This window comes from Pleurodeles waltl, chromosome 1_1, assembly GCF_031143425.1.
Source record: "Pleurodeles waltl isolate 20211129_DDA chromosome 1_1, aPleWal1.hap1.20221129, whole genome shotgun sequence".
In the NCBI taxonomy this organism is placed as follows: domain Eukaryota; kingdom Metazoa; phylum Chordata; class Amphibia; order Caudata; family Salamandridae; genus Pleurodeles; species Pleurodeles waltl.
The window spans coordinates 432479825-432504418 of NC_090436.1; the positions used below are offsets into that span (position 1 = coordinate 432479825).

At 47.2% G+C, this 24594-nt stretch overlaps 1 protein-coding gene across 2 annotated transcripts in view; it reads right to left on the minus strand.

The window, feature by feature from the left end:
• Window positions 1-24594, minus strand: part of MAP1B (microtubule associated protein 1B) — a 362796-nt gene that overhangs the window by 105442 nt on the left and 232760 nt on the right. For both annotated transcript variants that reach the window (XM_069224161.1, XM_069224172.1), the window contains one exon: window positions 4109-4249. In XM_069224161.1, the coding sequence (XP_069080262.1) occupies window positions 4109-4249 (141 nt within the window). The remainder of the gene's footprint in view (window positions 1-4108; window positions 4250-24594) is intronic.

A 24594-nucleotide genomic window follows, 5' to 3' on the forward strand; every position in this document is an offset into this window, starting at 1 on the left:
AAATGATATTTTACCTTCAAATAATCTGTTTTGAATGGGTGGAATAGTAAAATAAAGGAGTAAAATGTAGAAATAGAGGAAATTAACTATGAAAAAAGCAGGCCACATAGAATTTAATTTTTCAACTGCTGTTTCACCTGAGGCTTCATAGGCACTTTTTGAGTGAAATTGGAGCTGAACGGCACCATAAAATTGTCTCAAAACTCTCTTGGAACGGGTGAACCCCAAATGCCCCATGGAGTGTCAACTTTTGTTAGCACAACTGTGTAATAGTTTATGATTGTTGCTTTACAGCCTATAGACAGGGCAACTGGAATCATTGGGCAGGAGGGGGACAAATTATGCGGCAGGTTGGAGTAAAGTATGCAGTAAGAAAAGGCAAGTTATGCAGCATAATACAGCACGTTTTGTAACAGTATTACTTAATTATTTCGTCACTTTGAAACTTGGCAACACTGTCTGGACATTAGTTGCACCTCATTAGTACCAGTTTAACACCCAAGAATAGAATAAGCGACTCAAAGGTGACCCAAGGGCCTTCCACTGCGCAACATGTGAAGCTGCAATTTTTGTAACTTTGAACCGTTTGAGCTAGAAAAGTTTTTTTGTTAAAATCTGCAGGATTTTCGGCAGATAATGCATTATGTGGTAAATGTAGCAAATCCATAAATGTGCGAAATTCACCAGGCCGCACAGTCACATAATTCCAGTGGCCCTACCTATGGGTTTTTAGCAGATTAATATGAAAATAATGCAGCAATAACGCTTTCTTGGCTCCATTTTATCAGCAGTTTCTCAAGGAGAAGCCACTGCTACACAGTCCTGCCAAGGATCACGCTTCAGTGGTTAGACTAAGGCATTTTAGTGCAGGTGTCTACATCATCTCACTGAAATGCTTAGTCATGCTTAATTGGTAGCTCCTAGCAACGCAATGAAGCGCTACAGGTAGCTTTGCAGAATAATATATTCAGCCAGCAACACTTGCTGTGCGCTGCTGCCTCAGGGATAGCCAGCCCCAGGTTGTGAGAGTTGCTGTGGCAACGGCCCGGGCTCGGCTAAGTTTTTACTGCACAATTATTCTGTGATCCTGCCCTTCAGTCCTACCTAGAAGATATACACCTGGAAGACATAAACATGAACAAACTGGCTGTAGCCTTCCTAGCCCACAGATGGGGATTGGCTGGACTGCAGGCCAATTGACTGAATTATCACCTCGCAGTTTGTAGGCTGATGGAAATGACTTGGCTGGTTGTTGTTCAGTTGCTGAAGATAATGGGGCTAGAATGGTTTTGAATTGTCTGTGCTGGCTTTGATGGTTGTGAACAGGGTTGGAGTGTATTGTGCATGAGTAAATCTGGTGGATGTGTATATGGTTTGACCACCCTAGGCCAGGTGGCTGTTTCTACTACTGTTAATATAGTTTGGGGATGGACTGGGCTGGCTAAGGCTAATTTCAGTGTGTGTTAATAGGGTTAGAATGGACCATATGTAGTCAGGCTAGTGCTTCTCATTACGCAAAAGGTGGTAAGGTCTGTTATTTAGCGCTTTATGTGGACTTTGTTATTTGATTTTACTGGTGGGAAAGTGTCACTCAAAATGTCACACTTTAGGAAGCAGAATGTCACTCGTAAGTGCGCTGATACCACAGAAATGCCATAAATAAGTAACCTGAAAACTTGGCAGCTTTGGCTACATCCCCTCCTAAGTAAGTTGGGCTCGGTCACTTTGCACGCTCGCGCAGAGCAATTTCAGATGGGTCTGCACCCCCCTTTTCAACAGTTACCATTTTGGAGGGAACCGAACCCAGATGCTACACCAAAATACCTGATGCCCACGCGGGGGTGCTCACATGTGGACCGTTGAAGTATGGGCTCTGGTTGGCAGCAGGTGTGGGCTACATGCTGGACACTGACAGCTCTTACCGCTCACAAGGTGCAGGAAGGTGCCCCTGAAAACCAGAAGCCCGTCTTGTTAGGATCCCGATTAAGAATGCTGCTTACGAGGTCCTTCTTGTAGCACTTATTGGGAGAGATTCAGGGGCATATTTATACTTTGTTTGCACGAATGTGCATCAAAAATGTTGACGCACATTCGGCGCAAACCGTGCACCATATTTAAACACTGACGCCCGAGCCCATAGACGTCCAAATTCCTCTGTGTGCGTCATTTTCTGGATGCGGGAAACTGCCTTGCGTTAAAGACATGCAAGGCAGGCATTCCCGCCCAAAAAATGACTTTAAGGCCTGTGCACCTTATTTATACTCCTGCATCATTTTGACGCACAGGAGGGGGCGGGCCTTCAAAAACGGCGCACAGCCTGATGTGCGCCGTTTTGTAACGCCTGGGTGAGGGCAGGCGATAAGGGACCTGTGGGCTCCCTGCCCCCAGGGACACCCCCTGCCACCCTTGCCCACCCCTGGAGGACACCCATAGATGGAGGGACCCATCCCAGGTAAGTTGAGGTAATTATTTTTTTATTATATTTTTTTAAGTGGCATAGGGGGGCCTAATTTGGGCCCTCCTACATGCCACTGTGCCCAATGACCATGACCAGGGGACAGAAGTTCTCTGGGCATGGCCATTGGACAAGGGGGCAGGACTCCTGTCTTTGCTAAGACAGGAGTCATTTCAATGGGGGTTGTGCTGCATAAAATGGCGCAAGTCCGGTTTGAGGCATGATTTTTGCCTCAAACCTGACTTGCACCATTTTTTGACGCAGAATCCCCTTTTTCCCCTACGCCGGCACTCCCTGGTTTGAGCAATTTTTTTTACTCTGACCAGTCCGCAGCGCCGGCTACCGTCATTCCTTAAAAGAGGCGCCTGCATGGCACATAAGAATGGCGTTGGCCGGAGGTAACATTTTTTACGCAAACCAGCACCGATGCTGGTTTGCGTCAAAAAGTATAAATATGAGCTTCAGTGTTTTGAAAGTTCGTCCTCCTGGTGGTGTCTCACCAGGGTCCTAATGCCATCCTGTTGGCATAAGATGGCGTCTTGGTTTTTCAGATCTCCTTGGGAGCCAAGAGATGCTTGCAGCAACACTCGGCAACCATTAACATCTCCAACCTTTAATTACCTCTTAACTATGTTTATTTAACTACAACTCCCAGGTGGCTGCACGCATCCAGGCCCTTCCACAGCAGGGTGTCAGTCATGTGATACGTGGAATTTCCAGGTCACTAAACATCTGAAGAGAGACATTGAAAAGCACCTCACCCCTCACAGTGTAACCCCTTGCTCCCCACCCTCTAATTCCATGAAACAGTAATTTACTTCAGGGAGGGAAAAATCTGTGAGAATCGCTATCTGCAATAGCTTTGCACATAGGAACTAGGTGTACGGCACTTGAAGATTACTGTGGTGACTTTTACTAACGATATAATAATGCATAGTGGGCTCAAGCTCTATTATGATAAATGTGTCACACAGTAGATGTGTGTAAAATGGAGGTTTTTCCTGAGAAATCCGCTTCAACTTTAATTTGCCTACGTCCGCGAAGCACTTCAACACCTCGTCGGGGGTAATAAGTACTATATATTTTTACATTGCAACACAATAAAATACGTTGCCAAAGAAATGCATATATTTATACATTTTTACACATCGAGCAAGCAGACACCTTTAACCAAAGGTGTCAAGCATAGCTCCAAGAGGGGCGGGCCCAGGCCAGGTTTTGGGCATAAGTATTCACTGAATAAATGAGTTCCACTTTGAATCACTGTACATAAGTTTACATTATGTGGAAAAACTGACTAGCATGAATGAGGGGCACGTGTCCCACCTACCACACCCTGCCTTACTTACCCCTCCCTGCACGTTATGTTCAATCCCATCCCAGGTGAATGACATAACGACTGTCAACATACGTGTTACTGCGTTTTTTTTATTTATAACAACATGCGCAAACCTCAGACAGAATGCAGAGCACACACTGTGGTGCAGAGACCTGGGCATTACTGCTAGCAATTGTGCTAAATGATGTGATGCGTGAATATGCAGGACACGAGGGGAGGGGTAGTGAAGATGCTGGATCAGCAACAATGGACAGTAGTCTGCAGGCCAGACATTGCCTCACATTCTCTCTGTAGCAGGGAAACTGACAACAAACCTCCTGGTCGGTGAAGATGTCAATGAAGTTCTGGAAGGAGAAGGATCCCGACTGAAGAATGAGCTCTCCCGTGTTTTCAAAGCATTGTCCGGTCAGTACCAGGAGTTTATGTCGAGCAGCATCAGTGATCATCAAGCGCACCTAGGAGGAAGCCAAAGGAGACAGAAGCAGACATACACAATTACCAGTAAGCACAGGATGACATGAATACACCGAGCTGTCTACATTGTTAGGCATTTGTTGTTAGCTTACTACAGACATTCATTTTTACCTATTTTATTTCATATTTACATCGTGCCATAGGGTACAGACCAAGCCTAGAAGGGCATCAAGGATGTGCAAGAAGGCCATTTCAGGCGCAATCCACAGTGTCATCACAGTTGTATTGGCTAACAAAATGCAAAATTGCTAAACTTTGCGGGCACAACTTTCTAACGTTGACCATAATTCGTGGACATAATAACCAGGTGTCACATTAGTCTAATGTTCGAGTGGACAGGAATAGAAAGGGAAAATACATCAAGATGCGCCCGAGAAATGTCTATTTGGTGTCACGGATTTCACTTCCGTCCTGATGTAAAGAAAGAAAGTATTTGGAGGTGAGAGTGGGTTTCGTATCTGAGGGGCACATCCAGAGAAAGACTGGTCTGAATGAGACCTTGGGTTTCCAAGGCAGAGTCTTTACTGCACAATACACGCTCCAGCTGAATCCAGAATGATGACACACTTCAGACAGCATGGGACTCCACTGATGCACTGGAGTATTCATTTATTTCCCGCCTAGCGACTGGGCTGAGACTGCACATACTTCTGCTGGTCTTTCAACTACACTGATAGGAAGCCTTGAAAAAGCCCTAGGCGTATCGTGACCAAAAGCGGTGAAACACATGTTGGCTGAAGTTCTCACCATTGAATAAGAAACTCATGAATGAGAAAATAAACCTGTATACTACAATGGGACGTGTCAGAGAAATCTTTGTTTATAGGTGCGCTGTGAATAAACAACATATATAACCTGTTAGTATGCATCTCCAGGTCTATGGGAAATAGTTTAATAAGGTTAAAAAAAATATACCTCATTCTAGGTTAGGTTCTCACCTTCTAGTTCCATACCAGTGTGACCACCTGAGATGTTTAACTTGACTGCCAGATACTGGAGTTATAAAGGTGGACGGCACTTATCTTCAATCTGTGACACATTTTCAGTATAACCACTGCATAAATATTTTCCATCTAGCGTCACTGTCTTTCAATTTATTCATCTAAACGAATCATGGCCTCGTACGAAGGCCCATGTGAAAAGTATGTCAAGGTCACTTAACGGTATATTAACAAACAGGAGGAAGCTGGGGTCATTATCGCTATCACCCTCCATAAAATATATGCAATTGTCAGTATATGAGTCAGGGATAAATGTCCTTTTGGCACATTTATCTTCAATATTATTCTCTTTTCCGAGCAGCTTAGGACCTAGAGTAACTGGAATGTTGGCATTTAGGACAAGACTGTTTTCTTTCCCTTTACGCTGTAGCACTTAGGGAGTTAATGAGGTGTATTAGAAACCTGCTCTGTAATCCAACTTAGGTCCAGATGAAGTGGGTAAATTACTGTGACACATAATTCATTTATCGGTCAATTCCGCTGTTATGGCTGGATACACATATACACTGCAGGTTTGATTCAGAAAGCATTTTCTATGAGCAGTTTTGTCTTACTCCAGTCTTAGGTGTGACTTACGCTTGAAGTTCAGGAGTAAGACATGTTTAATGACAGAAATGACTCACAATGTGTTTTCTGCAAGTAGTTCTTTTTTGGGTCTCAACTTTGATTTCCAGAAGGATGACAAGCTTTGTAAATCAGGTCGTTGACTGAGCACATTTTGCACCTTGTAAATTTGTGACACAACTAACATGTTTTGTGGATTAGGACTGTCAGTTGTAGGAAATTGGTTGTTGGATGAGGAGGGTGTGAGCCCTTCTCAAGCAACAGACAATCCTGATCAGGGTGAACCATAACATTTACTAAATTCACCTGTGCTTAACCCTCTGGTAGCTTGGTACAAAAGTCGTCTGGTTTAACTTAGAGGTAATGTGTCAAGTATGTATTCAATATTCAAACTGTAATAAAGTGAAAACACAACACAAGACAAATTCCACACCAATTTAAAAAATAGATTACAATTTAATGAAGTATTTGACACCAAAATGACAAACATCCAATCAGTACAACCAGAGATATGCAAATTTAAAGATTTCAGGTAAGTATAGCATCTAAATGTACAAAGAGCCACTCACAGTTATCTGATTTGCAAGACCAGGGTAAAGTCACAACTTCAGGCAAACCGTGATGGAGCACAGGGCGGATACAGGGACAAGATTAGTCCAGCTGAAAAAGTTACCTTCTAAAATCCAGCATGAAGAGTTCGTTAAGGGTGAAGGAGGCTGCACGGAGCAGGGAGAGCATCGCGGATGGTCATCATTTAGTGCATAGAGGAGGCTGGGCGTCATGGAAGGTTGAGGATGTAGCATGATGATCCTGTTGACTGGTGCAGATGGTCTTTGATGGAGTTTTGGGCTGTCAATGCTGTAGTGTAATGTGTAGACTTCGCATTGCTGGCCGTCACTGACTATCACTTTAATGCAAAGAGTCGGGATCACTGGAGCTTTGCGTTGGCAGTCAGCACAGGCAGCAAGATCTTGGCACAAACTGGCCCGTTCGCAAGTGAGAAGAGTCCAACATTTCAGGATTTCTTCTTTTCTTCAGGGAGCAGCTTAACTGATGCATCTGAAACTCATTCCAGGAGAGGTCAGCAGGGCTCAGGCAGGTCCAGTTGAAGCAGGTCAGCAGAGTTGTTGCAGAGAGGCCTTTTGAGCTTGTTGTGTCCCTGTAGCTCAAAACAGGAGGTCAGTCAGCTGACTCTTGGAGTCACTTAAGCCTGGGATGAAGGGTCTTGGTCCAGTCTTCCTTTTTCAGACAGCAGGGCAGGCCTCAAGCAACAGGACAGTCTTCTTTTGTAGCATCCACAGGTCTAGGAATGTACTAAGGAAGGGGCCTGTGGGTTCCATATTTATACCTGCTACCTCCTTTGAAGTGGGAGAAGCTTCTGAGGTTTTCCCTCTACTGAGGTGTCTGCAAGTTACTGCCTTCTGCCATGGTGCCAGCCTGTCCCGGGGGGCACAATAGGCTAGTGTGAAGTCCTTTGTGAGTGAGCTGGGCCAATGCCTTTGAAGTGTGGTAGGTGACAGCTCCACCCCCACCACTTCCCATCCTGCCAAGACCTGGAGCCTCTATTGAAGGCCAACTGCACCTAGTCATATGACCAAGGAGACAGGCTGCAGGCACCAAAGAGTTAGGATAAGAAAATACCAACTTCCTTAAAGTGGCATTTTCAGAATTGTGATTTAAAATCAGAATCTACCATAAAAGAGGGTTTTAAATTGCAATTCCCCAGTCACCAAACATGACATTCTTACCTGCTCCCAAAACAAAAGTTATCACTTATTAAATGTAATAAGGTAACCCAATGTTCTCCTGGGAGTATTTCATTACCAGGTCATGTAAACCTTAAAAAAACATGTCAACATTTTTAAAGACATTGCACCCTGCTCAATGGGCTGTAGGGTCAACACTAGGGGTGACACATATTAAAAAGGAAAGTTTTGGCCTGGTATAAGTTTGTTTTTCCAGGTCAAAATGGCAGTTTAAAAAACTGCACACACAGTCTTCAGTGACACGCCTGAGACATGTTTTAAACAGCCTCTTAAGGGAGGCTGCAGGCTCACTAGCAGCATTTCATTTTCAGGCTCTGCGTTCCTCGGACTTATAAGTAAATTGAATGGGTCAATTGGGTGGAAACCAATTCTACCATATTTAAAGGAGAGAGCACAAGCGCTTTAGCACTGGTTAGCAGTGATAAAGTGCACAGAGTCCCAAGCACAACATAAACAGGTTCAGAAAACAGGAGAGGTAAAGACAAAACATTTGGTGGTGACCCTGCAGAGAGGGCCAGGTCCAACAGCAGTTCACTAGTAAATCACACTTCCAAAAGGAGAAAGACATATCTCCTCACAGAAAAATATTTATGAACCAGCTCCATAGACATTAGAGTTATCTAGTGATCAACATAGAATACGTTTATTTTTGAGCAAAATATTTGTGGAGCTACAGAGCTGAAATGACAATACTTTTCCAGAGATTCTGGGAAAGTCACATTATTGCCTGGAATCCTAGCTAAATGAGGCTTGATTGGTTTATACACAGATAATAGCAATGCTGGGTAATGTGCTGTATACTTTATTTGCCTGAGTGAATTTAATTATTCTTAGATTATGACATTTACAGTAAATGGTTGTAATATACTGCTCATGAATGAAAGGTGAAATTTGGCTGCACATCGTTGGGAATGTATACCTCTGGACTACAGGTAATACCTTGCTTAATGAATTGTAACAAATAATGCTGTAGCATACCGTGACAGGTTAGAGTGCATAGAAATTGGTAGAGTGGAATCTGAGCCTGCTCAGGAAGCCCACTTCCCCTTCTGGTGGGCAAAATAACTATGGGTTGGAATGCTACCTGACCAATTGCCAGTTGTTAGATTTATTGCAAGCATTTCTCCCATCAACTTTTGTGTGTTTGATGTAATATCATGAATGGCAAGGGTATGCTCAGACATGGGTACTGTGCTTACTGTGCCTTTGGAACTGAGCTGCACCAAACTGGTGACCCTCAATCAGGGCAAACCTGGTCTTGGGTTACTTGTGTTTGGGTTCAGGGAGAAATTGATCAGGCAGTTTGTGCTGGACTGTTCCTATTGGAGCAGGGTCAAGACTGATTTGCGCCTGGCTGGGTCCAAACTGGGTGCATGGTGTGCAAAAAAACGATGGGTTGGATTGCTACCCCCAAGTGATTCGCAATGGTTAGACTAATTGCAAGCATTCCTTCCATCACCTTTTGTGTGTTTGATGTTTCTCTTTCACACACACACACACACACACACGCACACTCACTGTAGCAGCTCCATGCATATACTGTCACACGCACACACACACACTGAGTGTGGAATATGTTAACTAAGAACAATAAGGGACATTTGGAGTATTTTTGACAATACTAGCCATATCACATGATTTTAACTTCATCTAACCACACCACAGAAAGGGGTGTGACTAAAATCAGTACACATTCCCAGGATAAGCTGGCTTCTCCTGATTTCTCTTCCTTTGCCTGCTCAACCACTTAGATTTATTGACTAGCAGTGATGACACATATAAACACTACACAATTATGAAGTATGAGACACCCGTCTCGCTTCAAATAAAAATTAGGCAGAAAATATCAAGACAACCATTGTTTACGGAGTTCATTCACAAACAAAAAAGAAAGGAAGGACAATGGGACCGCTCCAAATCCAGTATACTAGATCTAGTCTAAAGCAGAAAGAACATCCTTTAAATTGCCAGTTCTTAATGCTGAATCAAATTGCTTACAGGTGCAAGTTGCCAATTCATTTAATCTAGACAGAACCTTATTCCAGTTCATTCACTCCAATCACACCTCCTCTTTCCACTCTAATGGATTATTCCTGGGCAAAATCCACTTCGTGACAGGCCTTTTTGTGCCACTTCAATGTACATGGAGCTAATAACAACTAGTATTCCTTTCACAGTAATTGATAGAGATGAGCTTGGCAGAATGATAAAATACCTAATCCCCACCAACTATTAACTGGACATACTACTATCTGCCAGCACCATCAAGAGAAAATCCCACCTCTTCAATCGAGCATAGTGTTGTTTCATCAATGCTCCCCTCTCTCAAGGCATCTTCCCCTATGTGCTTAAAACCAGCTGAATGACCCCATCTTTACAAAAATCTAATCTCAACCCCAATCACATCTCCAGATCCAAACCCATTAACAACCAGACATGCTCAGGGAAAACCATTAAAGTTGTGCCTTCATCCAACTAGCCGACAACAATAAAGAACATCAGTCGGCTGAATAGTATTGTAACTTTTGGATTATATAACAGTTATGTTTCACAATAATTCTAAGACCATAATAAGTAACATTCAGCCGCAAATTACACCTCTTACATTCACATAAGGCATATCTGATAGAAGGGTTTCCTTTACCAGCACTGTACAGCCAAAGAAACAGACATCACCAAATTAACATGCATGGACAAACCGAAAATATCTGTCACACACTGCTGGACAATTCAAAAGGCTTTAATATTGTCCACCACTGACGGTCCCAAATATTTATGCAATCTTATTGCTTCTTTACATTTCACAATGACACTCAGATATGGTATGATAATAATTCTCATCCCAACAGATCTTTCCACTTCTCTCTCACTCCAACCATGCCAGCTCAGGATCAGAACAATAACCAGCTAAGCAGACTATAATCATAGGAAATACCACATAGGGACCCGCAGAGGCGTTCAAAGCTACCAGCCTACTTAAAACCACAAAAATGCACCTCTGTCTCTCATACTTCATCATCCAGTGCACTGCGTCTCATAACAGGATAATTACACCTCGGTGGTCATCACACATGACATGGAAACACTACCCAGATAGGATCAAAACAAAGACAACATCCTTCCAACCACACACCCTACACAGTGAAACGTGCTACCCATGTAGGCAAGTGCTCCAGTGCCCCACATAGGGGTAGTAGTTGCGATATAAATGCTGCAGCATAATACAATACAATTGAAACCACAATGCTACATAAATAGGAAAATGTTAACTGCATATTGGATTATGGAGACTCCTCTCTATTCTCTTTGATCTGTTGTTAGCTTTCAATATTATTGATCATTAGAGGCCAAACGTAGCTTCAATTGCCAAGTCTTGAGTTAGTTCATCTTCTGCCTAATAAATCGTTCTCAGTTAGAGAGGATTAGTGATAAAGTCATAGACAGAGCTGAAATGTCTTTTGGCATGCCTCCGTGTTCAATATTGGCCTCTAAATAGTTTGATTTGTATATTAAGTCTCTGATCTGAATTCTTAGGGGGATAGGAGTGTCCGTTCACTATTATGCAAATGACATGCAACCCAACATCAGAACATCTTCCATTCATGATATTACACCCTCCACCACATTATTTCCAAAATTCAATCCTGGATGTTACACAATTTTTCACCTTGAGAACAGAATGTCTTCTCTTCTCCCATAAAACCAGCAACAAACGATCGATGAAATTTAGAAGACTGGTGTCCCGCCTTCTCTTTTAATATCAGTAAGATTGATGTTGTATACACTCTCACTCACCCAACACATACACTAAACAGCATCACCAAATCAGTCAATGTTCATCTGCCTTTTCTCCAAGAGGTCAAACACGTACTCACACAGGCAGAGCTAAAACTGCTGTTCAGTCACTTGGCATCCTTCGACCTGATTTGGGCAACAGCATCCTGAATGATGTCCATGCCCAGGTTAAGGCAGTACTCCTTCAGCGGCATGACTACTGTCATCTTCGGAACCTTTTAATACTTTTCATTCTTCCTCAAAAAACAGTCTTGCTTCCTCCTATCAAACTATGGATTAAATTCAAATTCAAATGTTTCACTTACTTTCAGCCATATTAACCAAAACCTTTGTCTGGCAAACCTACTTAATATTTCAAGCAAAGAGGCCTCAGGAGCAAAAACTTTCTGTATCTTGAAACATCAAAATGTAAGATCCTGCCCAAGCTTAAACCAAACCTACCTAGGTGCCACAACATCTCTCTGAAACACCTTCCATCTGAACTACTGGCTGTGGCCCTCATTATGATGACGGCGGGATACCCCGCTGTCAACCGTGCTGATGGTCGATGGAAGACCGCCAGCGCGGCAAAGCCCCCGCCTGCCCTATAATGATGTTCCCGCCGGCCCAGCGGGAAACAGAGCCTTTACATTGGCGCGGCTCCAAATGGAGCCTGCGCCAATGTAGCAGTGCGGCCGGTGCAGCAGCACCCGTTGCACATTTTACTGTCAGTAATTCGTACAGTGAAATGCACGACGGGGCTGTGCATTGGGGCCCCTGAGTCACCCGTTCCGCCAGCCTTTCCCTGGTGGTGTAAACCGCCAGGAAAAGGCTGGCGGAATGGGACTCATGATGCACAGGACAGAGCTGCCTTGTCGGATCTGAAACGCCGCCACCGCCAGCCTGCCTGGTGGCAGGAGCCTGGCGGTGGCGGCGTTTCCACCGTGGCGTTTTTGCCACTATCATAATAGGGCGGGCGGACCGCCACTACTTCTGCGGTCTGCCTGCCACCGTGAGTCTGGCGGTCCACGGACCGCCAGATTCACAATGAGGGCCTGTGTCTTCTCTCGTGTCATTCAGAAAACAACAAAAAACTCAACTCTTCTGAATTTACCTGAGCGATTGGGTTTCCCACAGACCCGATGCCTACTCCACAGTGCTACTCTTCTCACATAATAGTGTATCTTCACCACTGTAATAGCATGTGCTTGTATCTTTCTCCAGTTTGTAGTGACGTGCACTGTGGTGCAAGAGTGCTACATAAAACTATTAAATAAATAGGATTCCCACCTGCAGAGTTGAAATGCAATGTGCGGAGCTGTCCTGGGCACAATGAAACTCAAAGAATTCTTTTAAACCTGGGAGTCCAGGTCTGACATCTGGTAAGAAGTAAAACTGCAGCACGTCAGCCAACACGTTCTTCCACAATACATATAACTGCAGATTCCTCATCTCACAAAACCAGCTTGTAATTGTTCCACTGCAAGTTCCACATGCCCACATCAACCGGGTGACTAACTCAAGTGCGTAAGACACCTGTCCTCCACTGCTCTCTCGCACATCATTATCTCCATTCCTCTGCTAATCTCACTTTATGCATGCACAGCAACCGTGTTGGCTAATGTGGGCTGTGGATTCATGGGAAGAGGCTGGCAGACCAGATCACAGCACTGCCACCCAGCTGTTAGTTGCCATCATTACCAGCAGGAGCCTAGCATCGCCTTCAACCCGCAGCCAGTTTTATGCCCTATCGGGGATTTAAATACATCAGGAAACAGTGCTCTGACTATATGGGTCCTCTGCCATTTTCAATTTTACCATAATGAAAGGAAATTGAACTAGACATTAGAAAAGCACCTGGAAGTTCCTTTAATTAAAACCAGGCCTTCTGCTAGCGTCCGATCTGTGTCCTGCAGAATGAATATTCAACAGACTACAGAATGAGTCATTCCAGCTTTGTGTGGTTGGAGAGCTCTTAGTTTGCGGATAGTGTGGCAGTTTATCGTCGACGGGAATATACCTCCTTGTGGGCCTGGGATCATGGCTGACTCAGGTGGTACGGGAAGTGACGCAGTGTCTGCGTAGGTCATGGCGAGATCTGGGGCCAGCACATTTTTGCTCTTGCAGGATGTGGTAACAGAGGCTCCAAGGACACTGGAAGCTCGGACGGGAAAAATAAATTAGAAGTGGAGGTCTTATGGGTATCAGAGAGATGGAAGGATGGTTTAGCTTTTGTAACGTACTTCGAACACTGGGAAAAGGAGAATACAACGTCCTTCATATTACTGTAAACCACCAATAAAGCATCATCTTTGTGGTAAAAAGGGGGCGCTTAGAAAAGTGAGTGAAGTAGCACTACCAAACACCCTTCCTCGCCTCATGAAACTGCCACGTCACTGATACTTATCAGTAGAAGATGCAGAATCTTCTTGTCTGGTACTATGACTTCTGACATGTATGTCTGTCAGAGGTTCTGATCCATAACAGAGTCCAAGGTCTGCATTGTTTTCTGGGTCAGTCAGGAAAGGTCTCCATCCTGTACTGGGAGGTCGTGCATCTGCCGTCACCACTATTCACAAGTCAACCACCACAGTGTGTATTTCACTTGCAGTGGTCGGAGCCCCGTCTTGCCTCTTGTTCATCACGTCCAGCATGAGTCCCTCTTAGGTACGCCACTGGTTTAGTTCCAAAGTGTCATATTTAGATTAGTAGAGTATGTTTTCGCTAGTGCCAGCCTGCAGAGAGAGAGAGAGATAATAAGAGCGAGAGAGCCAGATTGCAAGAGAAAGAGTGAAGTAGTGAAAAAAACGGAGGGGAGAGGAGAGGTTACATAAGAAGAGATAAAAAAGACAAAAGACCATAGAGAAAAGCGAGTGGCTGAGAAAGAGAAAAGAAAGAAAAGGACCTAAGGATAGAGAGCAAGACCGTGGAAGGAAGAGAAACCTAGATATACAAGAAAGATGAAAAGATAAAATGACAAAGAAAGAAGAGTGGGAGGAGATTTGTATATATACATGGACTATCTACAGACTCAAAGATGGAGTGATGCTGCGTCATTCGAGTCTGAAGTGCAAGAAATTTGAACCCTTAACATTACCATTTACTAAAATACTGCAGAGGGGAGTGAGCAGGACAAAACACCCAAACTGTGGGATGAGAAAAGATACCTGAAAAGCGCTTGAAGCACAGATGAGTGACGTTGAGGAGGGCAGCACAGGTGAGTGACGTGGAGGAAGGGAAGCACAAGTGACTGACCTGGAGGCGGGGAAGCACAGGTGACTGACCTGGAGGCAGGGCAGCACAGGTGAGTGACCTGGAGGCGGGGAAGCACAGGTGACTGACCTGGAGGAGGGCAGCACAGGTGAGTGACCTGGAGGCGGGGAAGCACAAGTGAGTGACCTGGAAGTAGGGCAGCACAGGTGAGTGACCTGGAGGCGGGGAAGCACAGGTGACTGACCTGGAGGAGGGCAGAACAGGTGAGTGACCTGGAGGCGGGGAAGCACAAGTGAGTGACCTGGAAGTAGGGCAGCACAGGTGAGTGACCTGGAGGCGGGGAAGCACAGGTGACTGACCTGGAGGAGGGCAGCACAGGTGAGTGATATGGAGGCAGAACAGCACAGGTGACTGACCTGGAGGAGGGCAGCACAGGTGAGTGACATGGAGGCAGGGCAGCACAGGCGAGTGTCGTGGAGGAAGGGCAGCACAGGTGAGTGACATGGAGGAAGGGCAGCACAGGTGATTGACGTGGAGGCAGAACAGCACAGGTGAGTGACATGGAGGAAGGGCAGCACAGGTGAGTGACGTGGAGGCAGAACAGCACAGGTGAGTGACATGGAGGCAGAACAGCACAGGTGAGTGACATGGAGGAAGGGCAGCACAGGTGAGTGACGTGGAGGCAGAACAGCACAGGTGAGTGACATGGAGGTGGGGCAGCACAGGTGAGTGACGTGGAGGAAGGGCAGCACAGGTGAGTGACATGGAGGCAGAACAGCACAGGTGAGTGACGTGGAGGAAGGACAGCACAGGTGAGTGATGTGGAGGCTGGGAAGCACAGGTGAGTGGCATGGAGGCGGGGCAGCACAGGTGAGTGACATGGAGGGAAGGCGGCACAGGTGAGTGACGTGGAGGAGGGCAGCACAAGTGAGTGGTGTGGAGGCAGGGCAGCACAGGTGAGTGACCTGGAGGCGGGGCAGCACAGGTGAGTGACGTGGAGGCAGGGCAGCACAGGTGAGTGACATGGAGGCAGGGCAGCACAGGTGAGTGACGTGGAGGAAGGGCAGCACAGGTGAGTGAACTGGAGGCAGGGCAGCACAGGTGAGTGACGTGGAGGCGGGGCAGCACAGGTGAGTGACCTGGAGGCGGGGCAGCACAGGTGAGTGACCTGGAGGCAGGGCAGCACAGGTGAGTGACGCGGAGGCAGGGCAGCACAGGTGAGTGATGTGGAGGCGGGGCAGCACAGGTGAGTGACCGGGAGGAAGGACAGCACAGGTGATTAACATTGAGGCAGGGCATCACAGGTGAGTGATGTGGAGGCAGGGCAGCACAGGTGAGTGATGTGGAGGCAGGGCAGCACAGGTGAGTGACGTGGAGGCAGAACAGCACAGGTGAGTGACCTGGAGGCGGGGAAGCACAGGTGAGTGACGTGGAGGCAAAACAGCACAGGTGAGTGACCTGGAGGCGGGGAAGCACAGGTGTGTGACATGAAGGCAGGCAGCACAGGTGAGTGGCGTGGAGAAGGGGAAGCACAGGTGAGTGACGTGAACGCAGGACAGTACAGGTGAGTATGTGGATGCAGAGCAGCCCAGGTGAGTGACCTGGAGGCAGGGAAGCGCAGGTGAGTATGTGGATGCAGAGCAGCTCAGGTGAGTGACCTGGAGGCAGGGAAGCGCAGGTGAGTATGTGGATGCAGAGCAGCTCAGGTGAGTGACATGGAGGCAGGGAAGCACAGGTTAATGACGTGGAGGCAGGGCAGCACAGGTGAGTGAGGTGGAGGAGGGCAGTACAGGTGAGTGATGTGGAGGCAGGGCAGCAAAGGTCAGTAACATGGAGGCAGGCAGCACAGGTGAGTGAGGTGAAGGAGGGCAGCGCAGGTGACTGATGTGGAGGCAGGGCAGCAAAAGTGAGTGACGTGGAGGCAGAACAGCACAGGTGAGTGACCTGGAGGCGGGGAAGCATAGGTGCGTTCCATGGAAGCAGGCAGCACAGGTGAGTGGCATGAAGGCAGGGAAGCACTGGTGAGTGACGTGGAGGTGGGGTAGCATAGGTGAGTGACGTGGAGGCAGGACAGTACAGGTGAGTATGTGGAGGCAGGGCAGCACAGGTGAGTATGTGGATGCGAAGCAGCACAGGTAAGTGACGTGGAGGCAGGGTTGCACAAGTGAATGGTGTGGAGGCAGGGCAGCACAGGTGAGTGAGGTGGAGGAGGGCAGTACAGGTGAGTGATGTGGAGGCAGGGCAGCAAAGGTCAGTGACATGGAGGCAGGCAGCACAGGTGAGTGGCGTGGAGGCGGGGAAGCACAGGTGAGTGAGGTGAAGGAGGGCAGCGCAGGTGACTGATGTGGAGGCAGGGCAGCATAGGTGAGTGACATGGAGGCAGAGCAGCACACGTGAGTGACCTGGAGGCGGGAAAGCACAGGAGGGCAGCTCAGGTGAGTACGTGGAGGGAGGGCAGCACAGGTGAGTGATGTTGAGGTGGGGAAGCACAGGTGAGTGATATGGAGGCACAGCAGCACAGGTGAGTGACATGGCGGCATGTCAGCATAAGTAAGTGACGTGGAGGCAGGGCAGCACAGGAGAGTATGTGGAGCCAGGGCAGCAGGGGTGAGTGATGTGGAGGCAGGGCACCACAGGTGAGTGATGTGGAGGCAGGGCACCACAGGTGAGTGATGTGGAGACAGGGCACCATAGGTTAGTGATGTGGAGGCAGGTCAGCACAGGTGAGTGATGTGGAGGGGGCAGCACAGTGGAGGCGGGGCAGTACCGATGAATGATGAGGAGGGGAGCAGTACAGTGGAGGCGGGAAGCAGAGATGAGTGATGTGGAAGCGGGGTAGCACAGTTGAGTGATGTGGAGGCAGGACAGCACAGGTGAGTATGTCGAGGCAGGACAGCACAGGTGAGTATGTGGATGCGAAGCAGCACAGGTGAGTGACGTGGATGCAGGGTAGCACAAATGAGTGGTGTGGAGGCAGGGCAGCATAGGTGAGTGATGTGGATTCAGAACAGCACACGTGAGTGACCTGGAGGCGGGAAAGCACAGGTGAGTGACGTGGAGGAGGGCAGCACAGGTGAGTATGTGGAGGCAGGGCAGCACAGGTGAGTGATGTTGAGGTGGGGAAGCACAGGGGAGTGATGTGGAGGCACAGCAGCACAGGTGAGGGCATGGCGGCAAGGCAGCATAAGTAAGTGACATGGAGGCAGGGCAGCACAGGAGAGAATGTGGAGCCAGGTCAGCACGGGTGAGTGATGTGGAGGCAGGGCACCACAGTTTAGTGATGTGGATGCAGGGCAGCACAGGTGAGTGATGTGGAGGAGGGCAGCACAGGTGAGTGATGTGGAGGAGGGCAGCACAGTGGAGGCGGGCAGTACCGATGAACGATGTGGAAGGGAGCAGCACAGTGGAGGCAGGCAGCAGAGATGAGTGATGTGGAAGATGGGCAGCACAGGTGAGTGATGTGGAGGCGGGACAGCACAGGTGAGTGATGTGGAGGTGGGCAGCACAGGTGAGCACATGGAGGCAGAGCAGCACCGGTGAGTGACGTGGAGACAGGGCAGCATAGATGAGTGAAGTGGAGACAGGGCAGCACAGGTGAGTGACGTGGAGGAGGGCAGCACAGGTTAGTTATGTGGAGCGGCAGCACAGTGGAGGCAGGGCAGCACAGGTGAGTGATGTGGAGGCAGGGTAGCACAGAAGGGTGATGTGGAGGCGGGGCAGCACAGGGAGGTGATGTGGAGGCAGGGCAGCACAGGTGGGTGACCTGGAGGCGGGGAAGCACAGGTGAGTGACGTGGAGGCGGAGCAGCACAAGTAAGTGATGTTGGGCAGCACAGGTGAGTACATGGAGACAGAAGGAGCACAGGTGAGACGTGGAGGCGGGCAGCACAGGTGAGTGACTTGGAGGCAGGGCAGTACAGTTGAGTACATGGAGGTGGGTCAGCACAGGTGAGTACGTGGAGGCAGGAGCAGCGCAGGTGAGTGATGTGGAGGCGTGGCAGCACAGGTGAGCGATGTGGAGGCAGGGAACCACAGGTGAGTATGTGGAGGCAGGAGCAGCACAGGTGAGTGATGTGTAGCCCGGGCAGCACAGATGAGTGACATGGAGGCAGGCAGAATCAGGTCATTAGGGAGGTAGTGTAAATTTGACAGAGGGAAGGCAGCAATGGCTCTATCAGCAGAGTGAATAGCAGGGCCCCTTGCTGAGGAGGGAAATTTGCCATTCAGTCTAAAATAGAGCGAAAGAAATGTCTGACAGGAGGAAGAATAAGAAAGGATATCTTGGCCGAGTTTGAACCTCTGGGTCCCACTGAAGGAAGACAGGAGTCCTCATCGCCAGCTGCTGCATGCATGCATGTATGAACGCAGTTTCAGTCTAGTGCATGGGTATGGAAACCTGGCAGCACTGGGGTCCATCTAGTTGTAGGCCGATCAATGGCGCCTGACTATCCATGGACTTAGAACTCAAGTTGAGCTCGTTGACTGAGCTGAGACACCAAGTACATCTCACAGAGTAACTCTTCGATCGCAAACATTCTTTGCGTTAAATATGATTTTGCTATTGTGCACATTCATGCACTTGCCTTTTGAAGAAGATTAAAAAAACGTGCTATTTGTATGTGACTCAAACGAATAATATTTGAAAAATGTAGCTTTTGTGCTATAAAAATAACCATGCATAAAACCAAGTGTCTTAAAAAACTAGACAAGTGCGAAAAAGGCAAACAAATAAACAAGTGACTGCTTTTTTAAAACAATTCGCATCACCTTGAAAGAGTGGGGTATCATAAGCAGATAGATTGCAGTGGATAAGACGAGGAAAAAGGAAGGCAAACAAAATATAGAGAGCCATAGGGGAAAGAGCACCTACATTTTTGGAGGAAAATGGGGGCGAACAGGGATCTGACAGAAAAAAAAAAAAAAAAATACAACGCAGGGAGAAAAGATCACTGTGCGTATGAGGAAAGAGGGAGCGGCCAGGGGGGCTGGCTAGAAAAGGGAATGAGAATGAAAAGAAGCTCAAAAATAATTTCAACAAGTCGTATGAAAAGTTGAAAGTCAATGTCTATAACTTAGTGTGCGGAGTTTTGTTAAGTTTTAGACGAAAACGATGGGTTGGCGGAATGTGAGTGAGACTCCATCAGCATATATAACTGAGGAGACAGGACTCCCAAGAAACACATATTTGGTAAGAACCATGAATTACTGCCAATAAAAACAAATAGCTTTGGTGGCCATGGCCAGGGAGCGTCAGAAAGTAGGAGGAACAAGGGCCAGGATTTCCGCTCTTACCATAGACAGGCAGGATTGCAGGCACAGGCTAGGGTACTCATCGATGTTCACAGCAGCTCAGCTAGTTCAGGCTGGGGCGAGCAGTGGGCGCCCACACAGTACATCTCTGCAGGGAAGCCGCCCAGCCAAGTCATCCCAGTGCAGACTTTCTCCCATTCCCTCGCGGAATGCAGCCAAAGCGAGTGCACTGTTGGGTTACCAGCACGTGACGAAGTGTCAATGGCCCGGGGTGTGAGGGTGCATATGCCCTAGACACAGAACCCGGAAAGGCTGGAGTGAAATGTCTGAGGGAGCTGGAGACTTTGTTATCGGGACTTAAAAGACGACACTGAAGAGAGCGGGAGGGGAAGGGGGGAAACATCCTACATATTTTTTCAGCTTTCTTCAGAAATTCAGAGATATTGAAAATCAATGAAGTGAGCACAATTTAATGTACATTTCTCATTTTTTTGGGCATGGATCTGCGAAACGTTAATATGGTTTTCCACGATCGTTGCACAGATTTTTGGGGTTTCTCCTACAGACCTTTAAAAATATGTGGCTCCTCACGGCCTCTTACACTGACCTGCTCCTGCAAGGATCTAGGTTACAGCACGTGCCTCTCCGTGCGGCCCCCGAGGCATCTGCCTGTGCCCGCGCTGACCCTCCTCTTCGCCTTTTCTTCCAGCTAGGGTTGTGTGCGTGTCCTGCCCTGACCCACCAGTCAGTCATTCATGAAGCATATTTCGTCTGAATTGTACATATTTCCCTTCATATTTGGACTTCCTTTAGCCATGAGTTGAGAAGCACCAGTGAGACACAGGGTGAGCAGAACTTTCTCTGTTCCAATACTGGGAGGACACACCCTCCTCTTGTCTCGGTCTTCATGGGCTGCTAGCAGGGCGGGACTAAGAAACAAAATCAGCCTTGGCAAAAACAAAAAAAATTCCTCGAAGTCCCTTCTTTAATCGGCCAGTGAGTTTAGTTGGCGCTGGTAGGAGGAGGACGTTTGCCCCCAAATACATTTTTAGAAAATATGTGTCCAAACTTTGCCATTAAAAGCTCATCTTTCCAAATATATCTGCTGATAGCTTTCGGGGCTGGACCATGGCAACTCATTCATTCCTAAATAAAAGAAGATTTCCAGCCTCCAGCCCACAAGAAGAAGTCTAGACTGCCTGAATGACCAGTACCTCTCTGGCTGCCAACACTAGTCGGATACCAACAGGATAATATTAACCATGCCAGATTTGGCAGGGCTTCACATTTTACTAGTCGAGAGGTGCTAGTTGTAAAACTGAATTAGTTCAAGAAAATAATGCTCAACCTGTAAACAGATGACTCAAATGAGATTAAAGCATGAGTAATGCTTCGTGAACCTGAATAAAAGGGCACTTTTGTCCAATAACAGTTACTAGTGAAGTTATTGAGGCCACCAGACCACACAATAATAGGACATGAGAACACAAATAGCCAGTGAGAGCTGGCTGAATGTTGATTACTCAGCCCTCTCCACCGATCATTATGTTGCATCCTTGATGGTTGACGATGCCTTTTTCTCTGCTTGAAAGCAGATGTACTGGGCGAGCTGCCCACTTGTGCACGAACCTCATCGCTTTTTTGAGATGCTAAATGACTTCCTGCCTTGTAGCACACATCGCCAATATCTAACAGCTGCCACGTCATTTTCTTTGGCCTTGTTATTTAATTGAAAGCTAAAGAGCTTTCAGGGAACCGGAGACCCCTCTTAGAGGTAAACATGGATCAATAGTTTTAACTTCCAGGACCGAAGATCTCATCCGCCAGGAGAGGAACTAGATATAACAGGGACCTTGAAGCCCGAGTGCAGTGATGGGCAGGGACCAGTAAAATGATGTTGTCACAATCGTACAGGCCATAGCTGCGTGGTTATTGCACCCACAGAGAACAACCTGCCCTGCTCTATGTTCAAACTGGCATCCACTGAGTGCTGCATTTACATCTATGCAGCGCTTCATACTCCTGTTAAAGTGCCAAAGCGCATTAACAAACAAGTAGGCTCCTACCACATAGGAGATGGAGGGATTTATTATTAGAACAGCATTGGGTTGCAAAGTGGCATATGCAGGACACCTTGATTGACCAGAGTGGTATCCTGACTTAGGTCACTGTACCTAAAGCGAGTAAAGGAGAGGAGGAGTGAGGCGTAGAACACGCGGGTGGATTGTGAATGTGCCCTATGTGGAATTGATTTGTCGCTGCGATCGTGCCGCTGTGCTTATGTGTGGAGTGGAAGGATGTAGCGCTGCACATGTGAACTCGACTATTACCTAAGCCCAGGCAATGCTTCTGCTTCTTGTTTGGGTTTCAGTGACAGAAGAGCAGCTCATAGGAACGCACTGGATTACAGGCAGGCATGACAGATGATCTGTCTAGTCCATCGAGGAGAGGCAGAGGAACAACCCGGAGGCATGCTCTGGGTACAGGCAGTCATGTGGCGACGACTGGACATGCAGTTCTAAACAACTGAAAGTAGACAACCACAAAGTGAGTAAACATACAAATGCAAGAAGTCACAGAACCTTAAGGCTCTGGCCTACTGCTCAGGTTCTGTGCGTCACTTGCAGCCCTTTCACGCTGACAATTAACAGTGCCAGGCACATCTCAGCACTGTGTGTCTCTCGTGATGAATCCCACGCTAAGACATGCAGCGTCGATGTCTCCCGGAAGTGCCAATAATGATATAAAACCAGGTCCGGCTTCAGTGTTTGTGGTGCTCAGTGCAGTGACCTTTGTTACCCCTTCTCCCCTCCACGTGACCACCTTCTCCACTGATTCCCTCACTATCACCCTCCAATGGCACCCTTCATCCCAGCTAGCCCCTCTTTCACAGTTATTTTATTTCTTTTAGAGGGGCTACTCATACCAAGGTAGGGTGTCATAGAGCTTTACATTACTAGACATAGCTTTACATCATTATTGAGAGGTAATGAATTATACAAGTGTGTAAATTAATGTATAGGAAATGTTACATAAGAATAGTAGAAGCCACACACCACCAATATTGGTAGGCATTATGGCCTCACCGCAGACAGGGTGGTCCAACTGCCCCATTATGACCATGGCGGAGCCGCCACGGTCAAACTACCGACAGCGCCAGGATTCAGCCAGCCTGCAGCCTTGCGGTACCAACGGTTGTAATCTGCCAGCCTTTCCATAGTGGAAACAATGCCATGGAAAGGCTGGCAGAATGGGACGTCAGGGGGGCTCTGGGGGCCCCTGCACTGCCATGCACTTGGAATGGGCAGTGCAGGGCCCCCCATGCACAGCCCCATTGCGTATTTTACTGCCTGAATTACGGGCAGTGAAATGAGCAACAGGTGCTGTGCACCCGACACACCACAACATTGCCGCCAACTAAATTACAAGCCGGCGTCAATGTTGTGGTGAGTGTTACGCTGGGTCAGCGGGCGAAAACACTGAGCGGAACACTCCTAATATGGCAGGTAAACGACCTCCAGGAATTGCGGTCTTTTGCCTGCAGCGGCTTTGGCGATCCTGTAAAAGGAATGCCGAAGTCGTAATGAGGCCCCATAGGTTAAGAGGGCTTGTCTGGAGGAACAAAAACTGAGGGTTTAAAATGTAACACAGTAATGAGGATTGTCTATACTAATAAGAGTGTAATAATAGTCAAAGGAATCATTTTTAGGTTAACAAAAGTTTGTGTTAAAAAGCTATAAGCTTCTAATCCTATGCATTGCAGTTTCCATGCACCCCTTTGATGCTGGTACATAGCTTACTGCCCAATATTATTAGGACTGTAAGCTGTGAACTGCAAGTAACAAAAGGGCCTGTGTGACAAACGTAGTAACCCACTGAGCTATCTACATAAAATTCAACTCTGTGATCTACTTGTTATACATTGTGCTTTGTAGCAGGCCGATCAACTCTCTGATACTTTATGATGAGTCAAAACTGTGATTGGACATAGTGCAGGTTTCTCTAGCAAGTACATTAACCACAAGAGTTATCTTGTCATTATTATCATCTGTTGAAAAATGCTGGGCATAGAAAGACCTCGGCAGGCTGTCCTTTTCTCCCAGATATGTCTGCACTGTCCTCCCCTCCTGCCAAATGGTGTTCCTTGATGCTTGGTGCAGCAGCACCAGTCGCACCACCCTAAAGCAGGCACTGTAAAAAAACAATCATGTGGGAGGCGCTAGACGCATTCTGCATTGTCCCCTACGAGCACTTCCAAAGTTACAAGCAGAGGTCTGTTTTTTAAACCCGACACAACATTTAGAGAACAGCAGTACAGTGGTATTTTTGTAGGTCTTGCAGTAGGAAACAAGGAAGAGGAAAAACATTTTCATGGCTTCTGCAAAATAGGGACCAGGGCAACTTGGAAGTTGTGATATTACCTTACTTTAAATGCATTACCCAGCATGTCACCTGTAGGACCGTAAGTGTCAGTGCCCAAAGCTCTGCTCAGATGCCAGCAGTGTCACTGCCGTGCTGAATATCAAGACTGCACTGTCTGGAATCCACCTCTGCCCTTTTTAATCCACTTCTGGACACTCCCTGTCCCTTTATGTCACTTTTGCAGGTTCCTCTCCCTTTGGGGTGGTTTTACCGTCTTTTTCCATCTTTCCACTTGCATGCATGCCAATAGATCTGATTCAGGCGGGAGACTCACGATTTTTCAATCGAAAAACAACTTTATTTTGGCTGTCTCCTGCCTGAAATTGCCTCTGTTTCA